The sequence below is a fragment of the Portunus trituberculatus genome, chromosome 10 (genome assembly GCF_017591435.1).
Source record: "Portunus trituberculatus isolate SZX2019 chromosome 10, ASM1759143v1, whole genome shotgun sequence".
Lineage (NCBI taxonomy): Eukaryota > Metazoa > Arthropoda > Malacostraca > Decapoda > Portunidae > Portunus > Portunus trituberculatus.
The window spans coordinates 5,182,070-5,204,422 of NC_059264.1; the positions used below are offsets into that span (position 1 = coordinate 5,182,070).

Below are 22,353 nucleotides of genomic sequence, written 5' to 3' on the forward strand. Positions count from 1 at the left end.
AACTTTCTACAGCACTTCACAAACCTTTAATAACTTTCTACGGCATTTTAAAGCACACTACCAATCCTTTACAGAACTCTAGAACCATTTACCAATCTCTAATAGCAATTTGATAACCCTATAACGATATTCTACAACCTTTTACAATCTCCTAATGCATTTTACCCTTACCAAACTTCCACACTACTTCACAACCATAAACAACCCACAACACCTTACCAAAACACCCCAAAACACACTAAGCAACTTAAATAACCTCTTAACCCATTCAGTACTGGGACACATTTTTACCTTGAGATTTGAGTATGATTACACCATTTCAATGACATTAGGAAGGGTCTATGGAGGTCAAAAGATTAATGGCCACAGTCTTCACTATTTTAATCCCCTACATAAGTTTCCGAAGCTGTATAAAATCACCAAATTGTAAGCAGAATGTATATGGATATGTATCATGGTACTCACGGGGTTAAAACACCACTTCCCAATCTCACACACTCAAAAATATTACACCACATTTTTCTTCCCTTCAAACTACAAAAGGAACTACAGATTTTGCCCCATCACTCACCTAAGGATGCCAGGACAGGGGTGCCAGCTGGAATGCCATACCAGTGCACCTTTAGCTTGCCTGCCTCCTTCCCCGAATCCACAACCTCCGGCAGGAACTCCAAAGGCAACCCAGCACCTTGTAGTAGTTCTGTGTTCCACTCCTGAAGGCAAGGTGGTGGTTGAGAGAGTGAGAGTGGCAGGGAAGGGAGACAGGGAGTGGGTGGGTGGAATGGAGAGATGAAGGGAGGGAAAATGTGGAGGAAGAGAGGCTGGAGAGTAGGTGGAAGGCAGAGAGGGAGGGAGGAGAGGGGAATGAAAAGGTGAGGCGAGTGAAGAGGGAGGAATGAAAGAAAGGAGGAGTGAGTGATTGAGGAGGAGGAAGAGAAGGGAAGTGTACGGAAGGAAGGAAGGAAGGAAGGAAGGAAGGAAGGAGTGACAAAAACAGAAGGAAGGAAGGAAGGAAGGAAGGAAGGAAGGAAGGAGTGACAAAAACAGAAGGAAGGAAAAAAATTAATGAATACAAAAAAGAACGAATGAAAGAAAAAGGAAGGAACAAACAAACGAAAAAAAAAGGAAGAAATGACAAAAGGAGGGCAGAAACAATGTAGAAGATTGAGAAAGTTGCAAGATAAATATCACTATGTAAACACACACACACACACACACACACACACACACACCTTCCTTCCCTTCTCCCTCTGCATCCTTTCCTCTCTTTATGTCACTCCTTTCCTTCCTGTAATATACAACAACTAGGTAAACACACACACACACACACACACACACACACACACACACACACACACACACACCTTGGTTTCAGTGTTGAGGTAGCCCCACGAGGCGGCGTTCTGCACAGACATGACCGGCTTCTCCAGACCACACAACATACACACGAGGAAGTCATGGATGGTGGCGGCGCGGTCAAACCTGGAAGAGCAGCAGAAGTAGGTCATAAAAGCATTTGAGGGTTTTTAAGAGTGTTTTAAAGGAGTTAATTGGTTTTTTTTATTTGTTTTGGGGTGTTTTAAGGTATTTTCTTATTTTCTAAGAGTGAATTTTAGGTGTTTTTGGTGTTTTAAGGATGTTTTGGGTGTTTATTTTTTTTTAAAGTGTTTTGAAGAAGTTTTTAGTGTTTTTAAGAATGTTTTGGGTTATCTTAAAGTGCGTTGAGAGTTTTTAAGACTGGTTTGAAGGTGTTTTTAGTGTTTTGAGGTGTTTTTAGGTATTTAAAGGTATTTGTTTTTTTTTTAAGAATAAATAGTCAAATAAGGAAGAGTAGGAGGAGGGTGATAAAAACAAAGTAGAGGAAATGATAATAATAAATCAAGAGGAGCAGAAGGAGGGTGATAAAAATAAGGTAGAGAAAATAATGATAATAAATAAGAAAGAGCAGAAGGAGGGTCAGAAAAATACAGTAGAGGAAATAATCATAATAAATAATGAAGAACCAAGAGATAACAATGATAAAATGTGGAGGAAGAGGAGATAATGAATAAAAAACAAGGCAATGATAATGAAAACAAGAATAAGAAAGAAGCAAAAAAGAAAAACAAGGTAGCAACAATGATAAAAAGGTGGAGTAAGAGGAAGATCATGATAAGAAAAAAAAGAATGATGAGAACAAGAATAAAGAGGAAGAAACAAAAGGGTGATGACGAACAAAAAGAAAGAAGGATGAGAATATAGATACAAGGAGAAGGAAGAGGGTAAGAATAAGATGAGGAGGAGGAGGAAGAGGAAATAGAAAGAAGGGAAGAAGAAGAACGAAGAGGATGACAATACAAGGATACACAGGAGGGAAGAATGATAATAGTGAATAAAAGAAAACAAATCAAGAAAGACAAAACACAACAAAACACAACCACACTTAAGAAAAAAGATGAAGGAAACAAAAAAAAGTGAAACAACAAATAAAACACCCACAACGTAGCTGGAAAAATAAATAAATAAAAAAAAAATTAAAAAATAAAAGAATCAAGAAAGACAACACCAACACCTACTTTGTGAGATGGTCCGGCTTGTGTTTAGAGAACCAGAGCAGCGTAGCACAGCCATAGCCGGAGGAGATGGCGATGTGGGACTCTGGCACGGGCAGCGACGAGAGGAACTCCTGGCTGCACCTGCTGTCCTGCCACGTGTACAGGTTGCTCACCTCGTTAAAGGTAAACCTGGGGAGGGACAGCATAGATAAGGCCATCAGATGAAGCTCAATAGTCACGCTCATTCAGAATTTCATAGTTTAGTGAATAAGTTTTAGTGGAAAATATTTAAAGCAGGGGTTCACAAGATTTCCAGTGGTACTTAGATGGGTCACCTAATAACATCCTTTGCAGTACCATTATATATTGAGTTAGTGGCTGTTCAATGTCAGATTACTGGGTGTTTGGGCAATGGTCTTACATCTCAAGGGGTTATTAATGAGAAAAAAGGTTGAGAATCCGTGTATTAAAGATTTCAATGGCAGAGTAATATTCGTACAATTTTGGGGAATTTTATAATCTGGAGTGTTTTTAAAAATATTCCTACTTTTTGGGGGTAATAATCTGGTGTTTTTAATAGATTGTAGTGGAAAGTATTAGTGTCCTATACTTTTTGAGAATGTATAAATATTGTTGAAAAGTTGTAGCAGAGGAAAGTACTACAGTTTTCAATGGTGAAGGGTAAGGTTTTTATACTTTAAGAATTTGATCATTTTAAACATTTTTTCAATAGTTTTTAGTAGAAAGTGTTAGAGATCTCAAGGTAGGGCTAATATTTCTAAGCCTTTTCTTTGGAATGTAAAAATATGAAGTGTTTTAAAATATTTTAGTGGAAAGTATTAGAGATTCCAATGGTAAAAGCCAATACTCATAGAATTTTAAGCAATCTGAAAGAAATACAAATAGAAAACAGTGCAAATGAAGAAAGTTGAAGGTAAAACAAAATTGTGGATGAATCTTACAATCTTAAGTGTGAGGTTTTATATAACTCTGCTCATGAGAAGCTGCACACTCAAAAAATAAAATAATAATAATAATAATAAAATAAAATATATGTAAATAAATATATAAATAGTCAAATAAATGCAAACTTATTACTTTATTAACTATTTCACGTATAATTGCTAATCTCTGCTTTTTATATTTTTTCAATACACCAATAAACATTAATAAAAACAAGGCACAAACATGAACATAAATAGATAAGAAAATTAATAAAACAAAAACAAAACAAATAAACAAAGCATAAATAAAAACCCAAAAATCATAAAAAGAAAAAAAAATCAAACACATTTCAAAGATTAATATAACATCCGCCAACCATTAAATAACCACAACCACCACCACCTCACAACGACAACCACCCTCTGCCTCACTGCCACACCCAACACAAGGCTGCAAACACCCACCAACACACTGAAGCAGACCACTCCACAGCAAGGAAACCCACACACTTGGACAGCTGGGGTTAGATGGAAGAGCATTACAGTTTCAGCAAGATCACCACACACTCCCTCACCAAAACACACCATTCTGAAACACTTCTCTCCGCACCTAAGATATTTTCAAGAGTTGAAGTTCCAAGGGTTTTCAAGGGTGATTCTATGATAACAGAGGTAGATTAACAATATTTCTACATAATGAACAAGAAAAATACTCTAAATTGTTTTCAAAAAGCTCTAGTTGAAGTTCTAAGCTCTAAGAGTTTTCAAGAGTGGTTATAGATTCTAATGGTATATAAACAACATTTCTATGTAATGAACATGAAAAATACTCTTTAAATGATTTTCAAAAGGCTATAGTTGAAGTTCTCAGGTTTTCAAGAGTGATTTTATAATTCTAATGACATTAACAATATTTCTACTTTTAACATAAGAAATACTCTGTTACTTTCAAAAGGAGTCTAGTTGAACTTACACAGGTTCTTAAGGATTTTTTTATGATTCAAGTGACATATTAACAAGATTTCTATATAATAAACATAAGAAAAGCCTCTAGATAATTTTCAAAAGACTAATTGAAGTTACACAAGTTTTTAACCTCTTGAGTACTAAAGTGCATTTTCATATTCATTCTGGTGATTATTTGGTGATTTTACACAGCTTCAAAAACTCATGTGGGGGATTAAAAAAGTAAAGACTAAGGACATTAATCTCCTGACCTCCATAGACTCTTTCTAATGCCAACAAAATTGTCTAATTGTGCCCAAATCTCAAGGTAAAACTGTGTTCCTGTATTGGAGGAGTTGAGGGTGATTTTTATAATAATTTTAGTGACAAATTAACAAGATTCCTACAGTATCAACAGGAGAAAAAACATTGAAAACCCAAACTAATCATTTGTGTCCTTTGAAAACAGCGGTGGTGAGAGAGCAGTGTTTCTGAAGGCAGGCTGTAGACTTGCATAGATGAGGGAAGCAACAAGTGACTGACAAACCCTGAGTGGACGTTACCTTAGCCTGCAAGCCCCACACAGCCACACACCATTCTGATGGGGTAAATTGGCAAGCTAAAGTCCACAGTAAATCTAGCCATGCAGTGCTCAGCCTTATTAACCTTTACTGTCTGTGGTAACCTCTCGGAACTTACCAAACAGGCCCATTAAGTATCAAAATTTCATGAAACTAAAACTTTCACTGGGATAAGCAATGATTAATACCATAAAGAGCATGTGTGCTAATAGATATTACTGAGCATTGATAAGAGTGATTGGAAACTACATATTATAATTTCTAGAGTTTGATATCTAGAGATGACTGAAGAACAAGATGAAAGGCATGGAGATTAAAACCTAGATATTATAGTTTCCAGATGTATTATGTTTAGGGGTTATACTACAAGAAAGACAAGATGATTAATAACTCAGCATTATAATTTCTAGACAGAATGTTGTTTGTAGGTAAGTATGGAACTAGTGAAAGGGAAATTTAATCTGGCATAATCACTCAACACCTAAAAATATATACATAATAACAATGGTAACAATGATAAAGTTGATTAATAACTAGACATAATTTCTAGACAGAATGATGTATGGAGGTAAGCATGGAACTAGTGAAAGGGAAATTTAATCTGGCATAATCACTCGACACTCACAAAAATATGTACATAATGACAACAATGATGAGTATAATGTATAGTGGTATTGTAGCATATTATACTTTGAAACCTCTATTACCTTCCTCTGACTGAGCGATTATATAACTAATAAAAAGGAAATTAAATATGGCATAGTCAATCAACACCCTCGAAAAAATAAATACATAATGACAAGTATAATGTATAGTGACATTGTAGCATATTACATTTTTAAACCTCCATCACCTTCCTCTCCACTCAACCCCAAAACACAAAAAGCTAACCTAAAACTCCTTAATTGAGGGATCAAAGCTTAAGACTTTAGGGATATAGCCTTAAAAATACAATGAAAACACTATGATATACTCGAAGCTCCTAATATGAGTAAAATGGACCTTAAAATTTTAGGGACAACTTAAGAAATACAACTAAACAATTAACAATCATTATATACAATTGAAACAACACATTGCTAAAAAATTACTAGAAAAGAAAGAAAAAAAAGTGAGAGATTTATAATGAACACTCAAAAAACACCAAATATTTTTCATACACTAGTTTTATTTGAGAGAGAGAGAGAGAGAGAGAGAGAGAGAGAGAGAGAGAGAGAGAGAGAGAGAGAGAGAGAGAGAGAGAGAGAGAGAGAGAGAGAGAGAGAGAGAGAAAGAAGAGAGAGAAAAAAAAAAAAAAAAAAAAGAAAGAAAAAATCAGAGAAAGAGAAAAAAAAAATCAGAAAAAAAAAAAAAAAAAAAAAAAAAACGCACACATACACACACATCCCCCAATTACTAAAGCACACCTATATACACACCTGTCGGAGTCTGGTTTCTGCTCCCATGCCTGTCCCTGCCTCCAAAGCATACATCCATGCATCTGTCCACACACCCCCACACGCACCACCTTCCTCAGCATCTCCCGGGGAAGGCGAGACACACACATTTGTAGAGCTGATAGGATACGGGGAACATCCTGCTTGTTGCCGCCCGTTCCTGCAAGTGTGAGGGTGTGAGAGGGTAAGTGAGGGTGTGTAAGAGTGTGTTGAGGGTGTGAGAGGATGTGAGTGTGTGTGTATGTGTGTAAGGGTGTGTAAGAGTGTGTGAGGGTGTGTAGAGTGTGTTGAGGGTGTGTAAGAGTGTGTAAGAGTGTGTGTGTGTGTGTGTGTGTGTGTGTGTGTGTGTGTGTGTGTGTGTGTGTGTGTGTGTGTGTGTGTGTGTGTGTGTGTGTGTGTGTGTGTGTGTGTGTGTGTGTGAGAGGTATGCTTCTGTATTTCCATCTTCCTAGCATTCATTTAAGAGGGGAGTAGGGAAGTTTCAAGACATTTATCCCTTTCTTTTAACTAACTCTCTTGGACCTGCTTGGGAACTGGCATCTAAGTGGGCCTTTCCTGTTTAGGCATTTTTGTTACACTCGGCTAGATTTCTCGTCTTACATAAAAAATAAATAAATAAAAAAAAAAAACTCACCTAGTTCACAAGGCACATTACAGCAGGTGTCTTTAAATAAATAAATAAATATTATCTCACCCAGTTCGCTAGGCACATTGGAGCAGGTGTCTTTCTTCTGGCTGGACAGCACCTCCTTGGACGCCACATCCACCAGACAGCACTTGACGGACGTGGTGCCGATGTCAATGCCCAACACACACTGGCTGGAACTCATTCTACCCGTCACCACCACCACCACCACCACCACCATTAGACAGGCTTATATTTACAGGGTTTTCTATGTTTTTTTGGGTCATAATTGCTGCTTCTTCCAGTGAGTTGTTTCTATTGTTATTGTTTTGTCATGCTATGTTGATGAGAGCAATTTTTATTTCCTTATCATGACCACCAGATTAAAGATTATTCCAATGCATATCTCATGTTTCACCTACTACAGTTTATCTTATCAATGCTCCTTAAGTTATTAATATTACTTCTGCATATCTCACCCTATCAAATCACAAATGTATTCACACCTACAACTATCTCAAGTTATCATTACCACTTCATTTCTGACCTTGGCAAATTATTCACATCTTAAGTTGTCATCAAAATATTAAATTACCAAAATGCTTAACACTAAAACATTACAAGAAGCCAAGCAACAAATTGAATACAGAAAATGAACATTGTCTAAATAAAAACCAAATATAATGACATCAAAATTTCACAAACAATATGAAACAGAACAAAATCATTTCCCTTTTCAATTTTCCAACATCAATGGGAATAACTGCCAAGAAATCACCAAGAAATCAATGTAAATAGAATCACTGTTCACTTCCATGCATTCACACTAAGCCAAGCACAGGCAGAGGCAACACACAGACACAAGACACAACACAATGCAGTACAACACTAACCCTTCAAATCCAAGTGGTTTGTCAGAATTTATTAACACATTCAATACTTTTTTTTGGCACATTATTCCTTCACCACTGATCACTGAGACTTCTCCTTAATCCACAACAAATATTTACGTTCTAGAAATCATAAAATGTGTTTTTTTATCATCTTTTTTGTGTATCGCTGCAAATTTTCATTTAATTCTTACAATAGTGAAAGGGTTGATTAAGTCTATTTTCAACTTGATACTGTTGAAAATTAGACATTCTTAGATCAATATATTCTTTTAAACCTTCCATTCATCGTTTTTGATGTTGACCCCTTCAGTACCATGACGTATTTCCATATTCATTCTGCTAATATTTTGTGATTTTATACAGCTTCAGAAAATTGTGGAAGGATTAAAAAAACAATTAATTTAATCTACTTTAACTTGATATATGAAACTAGAGAGTCCTGGATACTTGCAAGGGAACTGGCAACTAAGTGGGCCTTTTTTCCTTTTAATGTTGCCCTTGGCCAGTTTCCCCTTCTTAAAAAAATAAATAATAAATAAATAAATAAACAAACATTTCCCTGGCACAACAAAAGTTACAGTTTTGAAGGCAGCACCAGTAAGGCTTAGTGAACCAACACACTCTTTGCCAGAATGGGAACAAAGAACAGCTACTGAATTTAAAAGGTTAGGACAATGTAGTAGTAAAGAGAACAAACATAAACTGATAAGAATGCAACAGAATGGTGTGACAAACATAACACTAAAGAACATGCATATCAAACACTGCATGACTCAAAAACATGCATTACACATAAATATACACACACACTGCACAGACACATGCATGCCTATCACTCACTACTGCATCATTGTATTCCAGTGCAAATTGCATCAAAATTTGTGCTCATATAGTTATTCATTAGAAGATAATGTTGATAAAGAATTTTATATTATATTTAATTTAGTTTTTCCCTTTATTCCTTCAAGACAGTGTTATTATTATTATCATTATCAGTACAACTCATCACAACAAAAAGATAAAGTTCATAAAAAAAATATGCAGATTTTCTATTATATTTCTTTTCTTTTTTCTTTTATTCCTTCAGGGCAGTCTTATCACATAACAAAATTTTGACATTTTTCTGTCTTTGATCAGTGAATGTTAATTTCTATTTCCTTTCATCTAGAAAATGAAGAAAATAATAATTATTCCCTTTAAACTTAGCTTTTTCTGACCTGGGCAGTGATGTTTTAACAGTAACCTACTTTTCCGTGCATTCCAGACAGATTCCGCACTAATTTGGCAAAGGGAAAATTTATAGATTTTTAGAATTTTCAAGAACCTTCAAAACGATTATAAACATTCCATGAACTTCCAGAACATTGTCCATGTAGATGGCAGCATGAATGCAGGGAATGTCCGCTCAACAGATCAGAGTTTACTTCTAGCCATCACCGAGCAGATCAAGTGGACTGTCACTCATCCTTACTAGCTGCATTTGTCACACATGGCATCAAGAGGTTGTAAGCATCCAGCAGACACACTTTGCTACATCTGTGGCAAGTTTATCAAGACTAGAGCTAAAAAGTACTCTGTGGAAAGATCTCCAAAAACGTGTGAGGCCTACAGTGAATATTTTTGAATGCCTATCAGGGATCAGGACAAACCTTGGGCACTTCATTTCACTCGCAAACTCTGCAAGGGAACTCTGGAAGATAACACACACACACACACACACAAAAAAAAAAAAAAAAAAAAAAAAATCAACCAGTAAGCCATATTGATAGAATTTTTAGAGAAACATATAATTTGCTAAGGAATATTGGAGTACCATTTCCCTACATGGACAAAGAAATGATGAAGAAATTGATAAGTACTATAATAAGACCCAGATTGGAATATGCAGGAGTAGTGTGGACCCCTCATAAAAAGAAACACATAAGGAAATTGGAGAGACCACAAAAAATAGCTACAAGAATGGTTCCAGAATTTGAAGGGATGACATATGAGGAGAGACTAAAGGCTATAGATCTACCAACCCTGGAACAAAGAAGGGAGAGAGGAGACCTGATACAAGTTTATAAATTGATCAACGGAATGGACCAAGTGGATAATGAGAAACTGATCCTGAGAGAAGAATATGACATCCGAAGCACAAGATTGCATAGTAAAAAGCTGAAAAAAGGAAGATGTCTGAGAGATATTAAAAAATATAGTTTCCCGCAGAGATGTATTGAGACGTGGAACAGTTTAAATGAAGAAATAGTGTCTGCAACGAGTGTGCATACTTTTAAAGTAAGATTGGATAAGTGTAGATATGGAGACGGGGCCACACGAACATAAAGCCCAGGCCCTGTAAAACTACAACTAGGTAAATACAACTAGGTAAATACACACACACACACACACACACACACACACACACACACACACACACACACACACACACACACACACACACACAGTGTGTATATATACTTTTACACACAGTTTTTTATTTTAACATTCCCAATAACACTGAGTGAAATCTGTCTATTTTCATACGTATTCTTCCATTCTGATTTTCTACAGGTTGGTATGAAGGGGAAAACAGAGCTATGAAATTTGCAATCCCACGAATTTGCAGGGAACCAACTGATCACTCAAGCAATTGCTTCTTCTGCATGGTAGACCATTCCAAACGTCAAGTAGCCAAAAATATGCCTGCTATCATATATCCAGACGTTCTGTGACCCATTGTGCCAGTGCCACACTGCTCTGAGCTCCTTGTGCCCACTCCTCCAAAGAAAGAGCAGCAGTGTTTACAAAGAAAAAGTAGTTCAGAAGAAGATCAAGACATTGATCCAGAGTTCAAGATGCAACTGAGGAGAGAAATCCATACCACCCCAACCACAAAGACATCAACCACCTGGTCAGAGAGCTTGGTCTCACCAAGTCAAATGGCAAGCTTATGACGCTGAGACTCGAAGAGTAGAATTTGTTAGATGAAAGTGTGCATGTACTAAGTCAGAGAAAGCCTTACCAGCATTTCTCAAGCTAACTATTATTATCATTATCAGTACAATTCATATCAAATAAAAATTAATGTGAAAAGGGTTAAAAACTCTGTATATGACATTAGGAAATATTCACATCCATTAAGTAATATGTATTTATTTCTATTTCTCAAGTAAAGTCACGATTGTAAGTTGAGTAACTCTGTTTTTGTTTTTCTTAATATGTTCAACAGTTTCCCTTCAGTTTAACATTCTCTGATGTCCTCACAGTCTAACAAAACCTTATACCAAAGCTCTCTCTCTCTCTCTCTCTCTCTCTACAACTATTTTCAAAGGCCACAAAGATGATCAGCCAGGTTCTCAAGAGTGTTTTCCCATTCACAATACATAAATCACATGAATCTGTCTTAAACCATAAAGGACACTTAGAAATCCTGTGTCACTTCAAATAGATCCTACTGCGTGTTAATAATCTCTTCTTTTAAAGCATTCAACAACATATCACTAGTTCAATCCTATTGTGAATGTTGCAAGAGGATTATATTTGAAGATTACGAGGCCTCATTTCCTCATCGCCTTAACTTCTTAACAGCACAACATTATGTGATTTAATCCTATTCTGAATACCAAAAAAGAGGTTTGTGTTTGCTTTAGAGTATTTAGTTTATTGAAGGGAGAACTTGAAACTCAAAATAACTTAGTAGCTGCAAAACAATAAAAAGGGAAAATAAAAAGAGAATAAGGAAGAGGAAAAAATAATAACATAGGAGGGAAAAAAATAAGAGAAGGCAAGAGAATTAAGCAATAAGACAAATAAAAAAGAAAAAGGAGGAAAAAAAGACGAAACAGAAAAATAAAGCAATAAAATAAATAAAAGAGAGTATAAGGCGGAGGAATTGAAAAAAAAGACAAGACAAGAAAATAAAGCAATAAAACAGAGAGAGAGAGAGAGAGAGAGAGAGAGAGAGAGAGAGAGAGAGAGAGAGAGAGAGAGAGAGAGAGAGAGAGAGAGAGAGAGAGAGAATATGCAGGAGGAATTAAAAAAGACCAAAGAACAAGAAAATCAACACGCATATTTATTTGTAGCTAAAAAAAAAAGAAGAAAAAAAAAAAAAAAAAAAAGAATGGAGGAAGGAATGAATAAAACAACATTGAAAAGAAGCCAAGTGATAAACAAGGAAGGCAAGGAACACAGGTAGGAATGGAGACACAGGTAACGAACACAGGTAAACCAATCAACAGGTAACTAAACAAAGGACAGCCAGATCTCACAGGTAACATTGCCACAGACTCCAAGACACAGCCAGGTATGTTCACGAAGACAGAGATGATAAATTAAGCAAGAAATTATGAAGTTTGAGGAATGACATACGATAAATAAACTTGGTCGCTTGCTCACTTGCGCGCTCTCTCTCTCTCTCTCTCTCTCTCTCTGAAGATTAAAAAACATGAAAAAATAAACAAATAGATACATTAATGTCACACACACATACACATACATACATACACACACACATACACAATCCATAAAAAATAAATAAATCAAATAAAAAGAATAAGGATGAAGAAAAAGATATGAAAATAGAAAAAAATGAAAAGAAAATCAGGCAAAAAACAAAACAAAAAACAAAACTACAACAATAGAAGATAGAAAAAAAGCAGGAGGAACAAAAGAATAAATAAAAAAAACAAATAAATAAACAAAAAAATAAACCAAAGAAAAAAAGAAAACGAAAAACCCAACTTCCTTTACACACACACACACACACACACACACACACACAAGCTAAAGTAAGGGAAACAGTGCAGGTTCAGACAGACAGACACTCCTTGCAGAACACCACCAGGAGGCAGATTAGGATAGCAAAGCAAGCCGAGTATAGCAAGAGGCCATAAGCAGTGAGGGGCCAGTTAGGGTGCAGAAATGGAGGATTATTAAGGGTTTTTTTAGGGTGCGGACAGGGCAGGATGGGTTAGGAGATGTCTTTAGGGTGTTTTCTGTTTGGTTAGGTTAGGGTAGTGCCATAATTAGCAAGAGGCCATAAGCAACGAGGGACTAGTCAGGGTGAGGACAGGGTGAGTTATGAGGGCTCTTTTGGGTGCGGACAGGGCAGGGTAGGTTAGGAAGCGTCTTTAGGGTGTTTTGGGTTCTTCCGCAGTGCACGAGACATGGCCGTTTGTTTTGTGGCTAACCGGCGGACATATCGGTGGGGACTCAGTGAAGACATGGCCAGCAGCACTATGGTCTCGCTGGCTGGAAAGGTGATACGGGGTTCATTGTTTTCTTTTTCTTTTCCTTCGTGGTTTTTTTTATATTTTTTCCTCTAATTTTCGTTTTTTTCTTAGTTTTTTTTTCCTCTAATCTTTTTTTCTCTTTGTATTATTTCCTGTCTTTTTTTTTTGTGTTGATTTTGGTTACATGAGCTTTAGATTTTGATTATTGTATTTTATTTATTTTTTCAATGTTACTGTGAATTAAGTACTGGAGATATTATATTATGTAGCTAGTAATAAATGACAAACTAAAATGATTTAAGTACATACAAAAGAAAACCACTACATTTATATTAGGATTACTACAATAACAATCATTACAGTCGTCTAATTGATCACTTCGGCAAAGTTAAGAAAAAAAATAAAGAGGTCAATTAAACTAAAAACATAAGAATTTTAAAAACCAAGGAATCACTTTGATAAACACACTGCAAGGAAGTTAATTAAGTAGAATAATTTACACACACAGAAAAGAAAATGCATATCAACATGTAGTTATAAGGAAAACACAACAATGCAACACCATTACACCACTACTACAATACTACTACAACACTGCAACACCACTACACTGCAAAATCACTACACCACTGCTACAATACCACTAGAACACTGCAACACCACTACAGCACTTCTACAGCATTATGACTACTACCACAACACCATAATTCAATGTTTACACCCTCTTTTTTTTATGAATCTGTGTAGTGCATATTTACACCATAATCTAACTACTTTACCCTCTTCTTGCTCATATCACACCATAATTTAACTTTTCTGTCCTCTTCTAGCTTTATAAATCATAGTGCATGTTTACACTATGATCTAACCATAGCATATCTTTATAAAAATAACGTTTACATTGAGTTTTACTACCCTTTTCTACTAACTTAAGCCATTCAGTACTGGGACACATTTTCACCACAAGTTTTGGATAAGATTAGATGATTATATTGACATTAGGAAGGGCCTATGGATATTAGAAGCTTAATGGCCAGAGTCTTCACTATTCTAATCCCCACATAAATTTCTAGTAAGCAAATAGTAAGCAAAATGAATATGAAAATGTGTCATAGTACTGAAGGGGTTTATAAAAAGGTCACTATACATATTTACACGACCACCTCACTGCCTTGCCATCTCCATTAATAAGACGTTGAGAGAGACTACATCATTTCAAGCCACTGACAGGAGGGGAAATGACAGACAGGCATCAAATCTTCACTGGCTGCCATGTTATTGCTAAGAGGTGACACAAAGTCGTCTGTCACCAGCTGTCAATGAGTGATGGGTAAAGTGACAAGGAACGCATTAGTCTACCATAAATAAAAAGAAAAAAAATGACAGTAAGGAGAATGTTATGATTGTTGCAACTCTTCATTAATCAAAGTTGTTCTCAATAAAAAGATACTCAGGTTCTTTCTTCTCTATTACTAAATTTTAATACATCTTACTGTACCATGAAAAAAAAAAGTAAAGGGAATGTTATAATTGTTGCAACTCTTCATTAATCAAAGCTGTGTTCTCAATAAAATGCTTCTCTAACTCATTTTTCCTTTTCCTCTTACCATGAAAAATACTAAATTTTATTAATAGCTGTCTTACTGTACTAAATTTTAATATGTCTTACTGTACTATAAAAAAAAAACTAGAGTAAAGGGGATTTTTATAAGTGTTACAACTCTTCATTAATCAAAGCTATTCTCAATAAAATGATACTTCAGTTCTTTATTTTTCCTCTTGTACTAAATTTCAATGTCTTACTCTATCACAAAAAAATAGTTACAACTCTTCATTAATCAAAGCTGTTCTCAATAAAATGATACCCCAGTTCTTTCTTTCCCCTTCTTCTATTACATTTTTATATGCCTTACTGTACCATACAAAAATAACAGTGAGGAGAATATTATATAAAATTGTTAGCTACATTACCTCTCCTGTCCTAATCCTTGCTAACAAATCCAGGTGAAAATGTATGATGAAAAATAGTGACGAATGCTATAACATACATACATACACACAAATTACCTGTTAAAATGTTACCTGTGAAATTACATTTACTCTTATTGCCCTAATCCATTACCTGTAAAATGCTATCTCTCTCTCTCTCTCTCTCTCTCTCTCTCTCTCTCTCTCTCTCTCTCTCTCTCTCTCTCTCTAACTAATTAATATTCATAAACACATGAAAAAAAATTATGATAGCCAAAAAAGTGACATACTACAACTCACACACCACCTGTTCAAATATCTATCAATTTATCATCCTTTTCATATTTTTTCAATGGTGGTTTTAGAAATCATATTTTTTAGAATCAGTAAACATCTAATCATCTACAAAAACAGTCTATAATCTGAAAAGTAGCTACATTATTTCTTTAGATATTTAACAGAAGCAAATTCAAATAGTATACAGTCATCCACTATATCATTTATTTCCATTTATTTTCCTCTTTACTTTTTTTTCCCTTATATCTATTTCCCTTTCTTCCTTTATTTTCATTCCTTTTCTTTATATCTATTTCTTTTCTTCCATTGTTTTCATTCCCTTTCTTCATATCCATTTCTTCTATGTTCCATTCTCTACTTTTCTCTATTTCTCTTTCTCTTATAAATTAGTTCCCTTCCTTTACATCTTTATTTCTATTTCTTTTTTCTTTCTGAGTTTCATTCTCTTCCTTCCTCCATTTCTCCTCCTCTTCTTACATTAATTCCTTTCCTTTTATATCTATCTCTCCTTTCTTTCATCTCTTCCCTTTATATCTTTACTCCTAAGTTTCATTCTTTCCCTTCATATCTCCATTTCTCCTCCTTCACTCTTCTTATCTTAATTTTCTTTTCCTCCTTCAGCTTCTCTTTCTATCTCTATCTCTATTTTTCTTTTATCTTCATTCCCTTTTGTATCTATTCCTCCTTCTAGACTTAATTCTCTCCCTTCATCTCTATTTCTCCTTCACTTTCATTCCTTCTTTTATCTTAATTATCTCTTCCTCCTTTAGCTTCTCTCTCTATATCTCTCTTTTACTTTCATTCTCAATTATATCTTTATCTCTCCTCTTCATTTTCATTCCCTCTCCTTCATATCTATATTTATCTTCCTCCTTCACATTCCTTCCCTTCCTTCATATCTATATTTCTTCTTCTTTAGTTTCTCTCTTCTTCTTCTTCTTCCTTTACTTTCATGCCCTTCTTCATATTCCTTCTTCTCTTTCTTTCATTCACTTCCTTCATATCTCTATTTCTCTTCCTCTCCCTCTCTCAACACTTCACTTGCATTTTTATTTGTTGCAAGCAGGAATCTCTTAAAGGAATATAAACAAATCGACCCACAGCCAATTTTTTTTTTTTTATTATTATTATTAGTATATCCTGTTTAGAGATTGGTGTATATTTTAATCCCTCCACAGTGGTATGAGGTGGTTTGGCTGTGGAATTTATTTTTTGTGTGTCTTTTATATAAGTATGTACATGGGTAGGAGTTTGAAAGGATGTATATTTTTTACTATTTTCTATTGGGTTTAAAGAGTGTAAATGTAAATAAATTAATATCTCTTCCACTGTGCTATGAGGTGGTTTGATAGTGGGAGAAGTAATTTGCGTGTGTTTTCTGTTCCTTTTTCTATGTGCAAGGATTGGGGTTTTTGAAAAGATGTGCATTTGGTAGTCTTTATTGGGTTTAAAGAAAAGTATATGGGTTTAAAAAGATATATATTTTTTGTAGTTTTGTTGAGTTTAAAGAAAAGTTTAGGGGTTTGAAAAGATGTGTACATATATTGTAGTTTTTTACTGAGCTAAAAGTGAAGTATGGAGGTGTGAAAAGGTGTATATCTTATTTTCTAATCTTCATTGAGCATAGAGAAAAGTATATGGGGTTTGAAAAGATGTATGTGTTGTACCTTCTACTGAGCTTAAAGAAAAGTATAGGGATTTGTAAAGATATTTATGTTGCAGTTTCTATTAATTTTAAAGATTGTAGATTACTTTAAATTTAAATAAAGACATTTTAGAGTGATCAGTAATTAAGGAAAGGTGTAGAAAAAGAAAAGTATATGAGTTTGTAAAGATGTATAGCTATATTGCAGTTTCTATTAATTTTAAAGATTGTAGATTACTTCAAATTTAAATAAAGACATTACACAGTGATTAGTAATTAAGGAAAGGTGTAGAAAAAAAAAAAATTAATAATATCAGGTGTGTATATGTATTCATTCATATGTATATTTAAAAAGTATTGAATTTCAACTCTTAAGGCTCAATGACGCAATATAACCCACCCACAATGACTAAAAAAGAATAAATAAATAAATAGATAAAAGCATTACTATTATACTATTCTTTCTATTTATTTTGTGCATTAATATTATGTTTTCAAATATTATAGTACAATATATCAAGGGTCCAGTGTCCTATTTATGTAACCCAGTGATGTTCCTAAGCTTCGAGTCATGTGTGATGAAAACAAAGATGATTGTATTCCTTCCCATGTTATCAAGTCACTACAGGAATTTCCTACCCTCATCTCTCTCTCTCTCTCTCTCTCTCTCTCTCTCTCTCAGTATATGACCCAGTTGTTGAGAAGTAAATAATCTTAATATCTCTCTCTCTCTCTCTCTCTTTTCAGTTGACCTTGTACAGTTATACTTAAGAGAGAAAGGAGTAAGAAGGCAAGGTCATGATAATAATATCTCTCTCTCTCTCTCTCTCTCTCTCTCTCTCTCTCTCTCTCTCTTGTCATGTTTCTTTCAATAAATCTCTTCAATTACTATTTTCATCACAATTCTTCTCTCTTTCCCCTTTCTCTCATTTTATAAAATATCTCTTTCTTTATTCCTCAACTTTCTCTCCCAACCTACTTGCCTGGCTGTCTGTCTGTCTGTCTGTCTATCTATCTGTCTGTCTGTGTCTGTATCTGTCTGTCTGTGTTTGTATCTGTCTGTCTGTCTGTCTCACTGTCTGTATGCATGTATGTCCTTCTCTCTTTTTCTCTCTCTTTAGAAATGCAACCTCATTAAATATATCCAACAAAAGCAGAAAGAGTAAGGATAATTGCAGCTCTCTCTCTCTCTCTCTCTCTCTCTCTCTCTCTCTCTCCAAGCACCACACAGGATACCACCTCCATCACCTAAAACAATAAACAGTGGTATGAGTGAACAGTATATCCTGCAGGAGTGTTTGTTTGGGCAAGGCAGGCTGGGGAAGAGAGGCAGGAACCCACTCCACTTCCTACTCCTCCTCTTCCTCCTCCTCCTCCTACACGCCTTCCATTCAACACACTTACTCCTCTGTCTTTCTCTTTCTCTCTCCTTCTTTCACTTCAGCTAATCACTGCCTCCTTGTGTCTCAAAAAGCTTAACTCATGTGTTTCTTAATTATGTGGCTTGTTTTAGTCGTTTTATGGTGTTTTCTTAGTGTTCCTGTGTGTGTGTGTGTGTGTGTGTGTGTGTGTGTGTGTGTGTGTGTGTGTGTGTGTGTGTGTTTTCTGATAAGGGTTTGTATTTTTCTCTTTCAGTTAGTGTTCCCTCTATCATATGTTATCTGGTATCTGATAAGTTATATATTTTTCTTTGTTTTCTTTTCACTGCTTGGGAATTATGGTGTGTGTGTGTGTGTGTGTGTGTGTGTGTGTGTGTGTGTGTGTGTGTGTTTGTTGCTGTATACTTCTTTCAAAACTCTATTACAAAGTGCCTTATTAAATTTCTCTCTTTTCTTTGTCTTTTTTTTTTTTTTAACTTTTATTACCAAAATTCTGAGCCTTTTCTAGGATAAGATTAACTTCATGTATGTAATGTTCTCTCATTTTCCTCTATTCTTTTTACTTCTCTATTTCAAGCTTTTACTACCATATTTCAAAGCTTTTTTTCTAGGATAGGGTTAATTCTATGTAACATTCCCCTACTATTCTTTTTTTTTTACTTTTAAGCTGCTATTGCCATATCTATCAGTTTTTTTTCCAATGACAGGACTAACTTTATCTAACCCCTATTCCTTTTTTTTTTTTTTAAGCTTTTACTACCATATTTCTTAGTTTATTTTTCCCCGGGATATGACTAATTTCATCTTTCTTCATTACTCCACTATCCACTTCAATATAAAACAAAACCAATCTTTTCCAGCAAATGAAATAGGAAAAAAAAATACTATGAACATCAATATCGTCATAATTCCCTAAGAATCATCACTTCTAAATACCACAGAAATAACCTAACACTCTTTTTTTCACCTTGATTACTGAGGAAATCCACTAAACTCTTATAATTCCCTACTGTCACACTATTTAGAACCATTAAGTATTAGTAGCAAGAGTGAGGCGAGTATACACTAAATAAATTTATACAATATACAGCACCAACCAGGCATACATACTTAACCAGCCACTAACAGTACACTAATGTCTGCCATACACCACACAGGAACGAGAAACGAGGCTTTTTAACTGCCATATGCACGCTAAACTACCATTAACCAACATACACACACACATACACTCATTTATCAACACCACAGCTTATACAAACATGACACCATAAAACACCATTAGAAAAATACAAAAAAAAAAACTACACTGAAATATACACAACACTCACCTGGAGAGGGTAAATAACGAGTCTTGGGTGAACAAGCAGTAGAAACAGTAGCAGCAGTAGTAGTTATAGCAGTAACAGTAATAACACTACTTCAACACCACTTCAAATGACCTACAAACCAATTAAGAGTCCCCCGAGGCTACACCTGTGTCTGGGCTCACCTGAGGGAAGAGGAGGAGGGTGAGGACTCAATGCACAGATGAAATAACTCTTGCAACTCGGCCCTCTCTCACTCACACCCCCCCAAAGCAGACGATTCTAATCCCCGCCCTCGCCACAGACACACACACACACACACACACACACTCATATTTCTCTCTCTTTCTCCCTATATCCTGTAGCCACGTTATCCATAGCTTTCATAAATAAAGATAAATAAATTTTCTATACATTGAGTGTCCTAGTTGGAGGTGTAATAAAGAGGGAGATTTAATATTTGCGGTTTAAATTAGGGTAAGTTTACAATATCTGGCAACTGTAACAGCTGATTCTCTTGTACGTACTATACCCATCCTCTCTCTCTCTCTCTCTCTCTCTCAAGTTCACATTACAGGCTTACAATGGGTAGTTCACGCTATAAATACTTCCCATTCACGTCTGCTGTAAAGGATTATAAAGTTGTAAGGGAGAACTGTTATTTTCTTCATTCTCACAATCTCGTACAGGAAATTAGCTACATTGCACAGCTGGCCGCATCATTACCCACTATAGGTCACGGCACGCCCTTGCCATCCCATTACAAAGGATTGCAAAGAATTTCATACAATAGCTGACTCTTAAATCATACGAGAATACTTTTCATTTTGAAATATTAAGGCGGAAAGGGTATAGGATAAGGGTAGGTAGGATGACGTGAGGGAGGTGAAGGTGATGATGGCAATAGCTACAAGAGTGAATAGAGTACGAGATGGCCTGACTAATGGCCGAGTGACTGACTAGGCGTGGCTGAGAGAGAGAGAGAGAGAGAGAGAGAGAGAGAGAGAGAGAGAGAGAGAGAGGAAAAATAGCGCCACTACATATTTGCTTAATATTATTTGATTACATCTTATACCCTATCTTTTTCTCTTTCTCTACAAATGTTATCAATACAGAATCCATGACCCAGATAATACAGCATATAATTTTCAAGATCAACATCAAAATAAATGCTGTTGACGATGATAGTTTGTTTTTCCACGTGAGTAGTGCATAACAGAGAACGTGTTAATAATTCAGTGTTTAAGGTGTAATTAAGTACTTGTTGCGTGCGTGGGTGCGTGCAGGAGGCATGGGTAGTTACTGTTGAGGACTAGTGAAGCGCTGCCATTCTTCCCTGAGGCATGAGGAGACGAGGAAATGAGAAAATGAGGCAAGTTGAACAAGTAGTAATGGTGGTGGTGATAATATATGCAATTTTTTCCTTTTATTAATTAAGAAAAGGCGAAAGAAAACGAAAGATAACTAAACTGATGGAATTATAGAGAAAAGGAGAAGCGGGAAAGGTGAAGAGTAAGACAGAAGCAGTGGCGTAGCTGTAGTATTTTTGCCGCCCGTGGTGCATAACTCGCGGCCTTCCTGTTTGCCGTCCTTCCCAGATGTAATACAATATTTTAACTCCTTCAGCACCATGACGCGTTTTCATATTTATTCACCTTACTATTTAGCGATTTTATACAGCTTCAGAAACTTATGTTGGGATTAAAACAGTGAAGACTGGCCGTTAATCTTCTAACCTCCGTAAACCCTTCCTAATGTCAATAAAATCGTCTAAATACACCCAAAACTCATGATAAAGAAAATGCGTCTCGGTACTGAAGGGGTTAAAGGCACGTATACTAACCCTTTATAGTTTACATATATATTTTATTTTCAGACCAAATTAGCTGATCTTTTTAAATGAATAAAGAACCTCTGTGTGTGCAAGAATATGGAACTAGGCCAAACATTAAAAGCTCGTGTATGCTGGTTGACATATAGTGTCTTTTGAAAGTAGCGAAGGCGCAGTGCAGAGGTGTTTGAGTGAGGAGCGAGGGCTAGTCAGGGCAGACTGTAGCCACGGTTGGTGGAGCCAGTGCCTACATTGTCCTCCGCCCCTCTCCCCCCACACCCTTCAGCACCATACACACACACACACACACACACACACAACCATCATCTTATGTGTAATGAAAGAACACACACACACACCACCTGTCCAATGAAAATAGTCCTACACACACACACACACACACACACACACACACACACACACACACACCACCACCTGTCCAATGAAAATAGTCCTTCACACACACACACACACACACATCACCTTATGTCCAATGAAAAGCAGGTCAACACACACACACACACATCACCTTATGTTCAATGAAAAGCAGGTCAACACACACACATCATAACATAACATAACATAAATAATAGGATAACAAAGGGCCACCAGGGCCCATCTAGGTTATCCTGTATCAGTCGCACAGCGACCTCGTCATCAGTACTTAAAGATACACTTACAAGTACATCACCGTATGTCCAATGAAAAACAGGTCAACACACACACACACACACACACACACACGATATAACACA

The 22,353-nt window shown here is 35.7% G+C and overlaps 1 protein-coding gene across 8 annotated transcripts in view; it reads right to left on the reverse strand.

Moving 5' to 3' along the window:
- Window positions 1–20,078, reverse strand: part of LOC123501819 (sedoheptulokinase-like) — a 35,517-nt gene extending 15,439 nt beyond the window's left edge. For 3 of the 8 annotated variants that reach the window (XR_006673716.1, XM_045250841.1, XM_045250843.1), the window contains exons 1-7: window positions 19,953–20,078; window positions 13,130–13,190; window positions 7,135–7,271; window positions 6,423–6,600; window positions 2,556–2,723; window positions 1,365–1,482; window positions 572–713 (exon numbers count right to left, since the gene is read on the reverse strand). Coding sequence is in view for 7 of the 8 variants with exons in the window: in XM_045250841.1 (XP_045106776.1) it covers window positions 572–713; window positions 1,365–1,482; window positions 2,556–2,723; window positions 6,423–6,600; window positions 7,135–7,271; window positions 13,130–13,164 (778 nt within the window). In the remaining variant the exon portion in view is untranslated. Of the gene's footprint in view, window positions 1–571; window positions 714–1,364; window positions 1,483–2,555; window positions 2,724–4,986; window positions 5,022–6,422; window positions 6,601–7,134; window positions 7,272–13,129; window positions 13,191–19,791 lie in introns of all 8 variants that reach the window. The other 5 variants (XM_045250847.1, XM_045250842.1, XM_045250844.1 and 2 more) reach the window with 5 other exon arrangements.
- Between the last annotated feature and the right edge of the window lie 2,275 nt (window positions 20,079–22,353).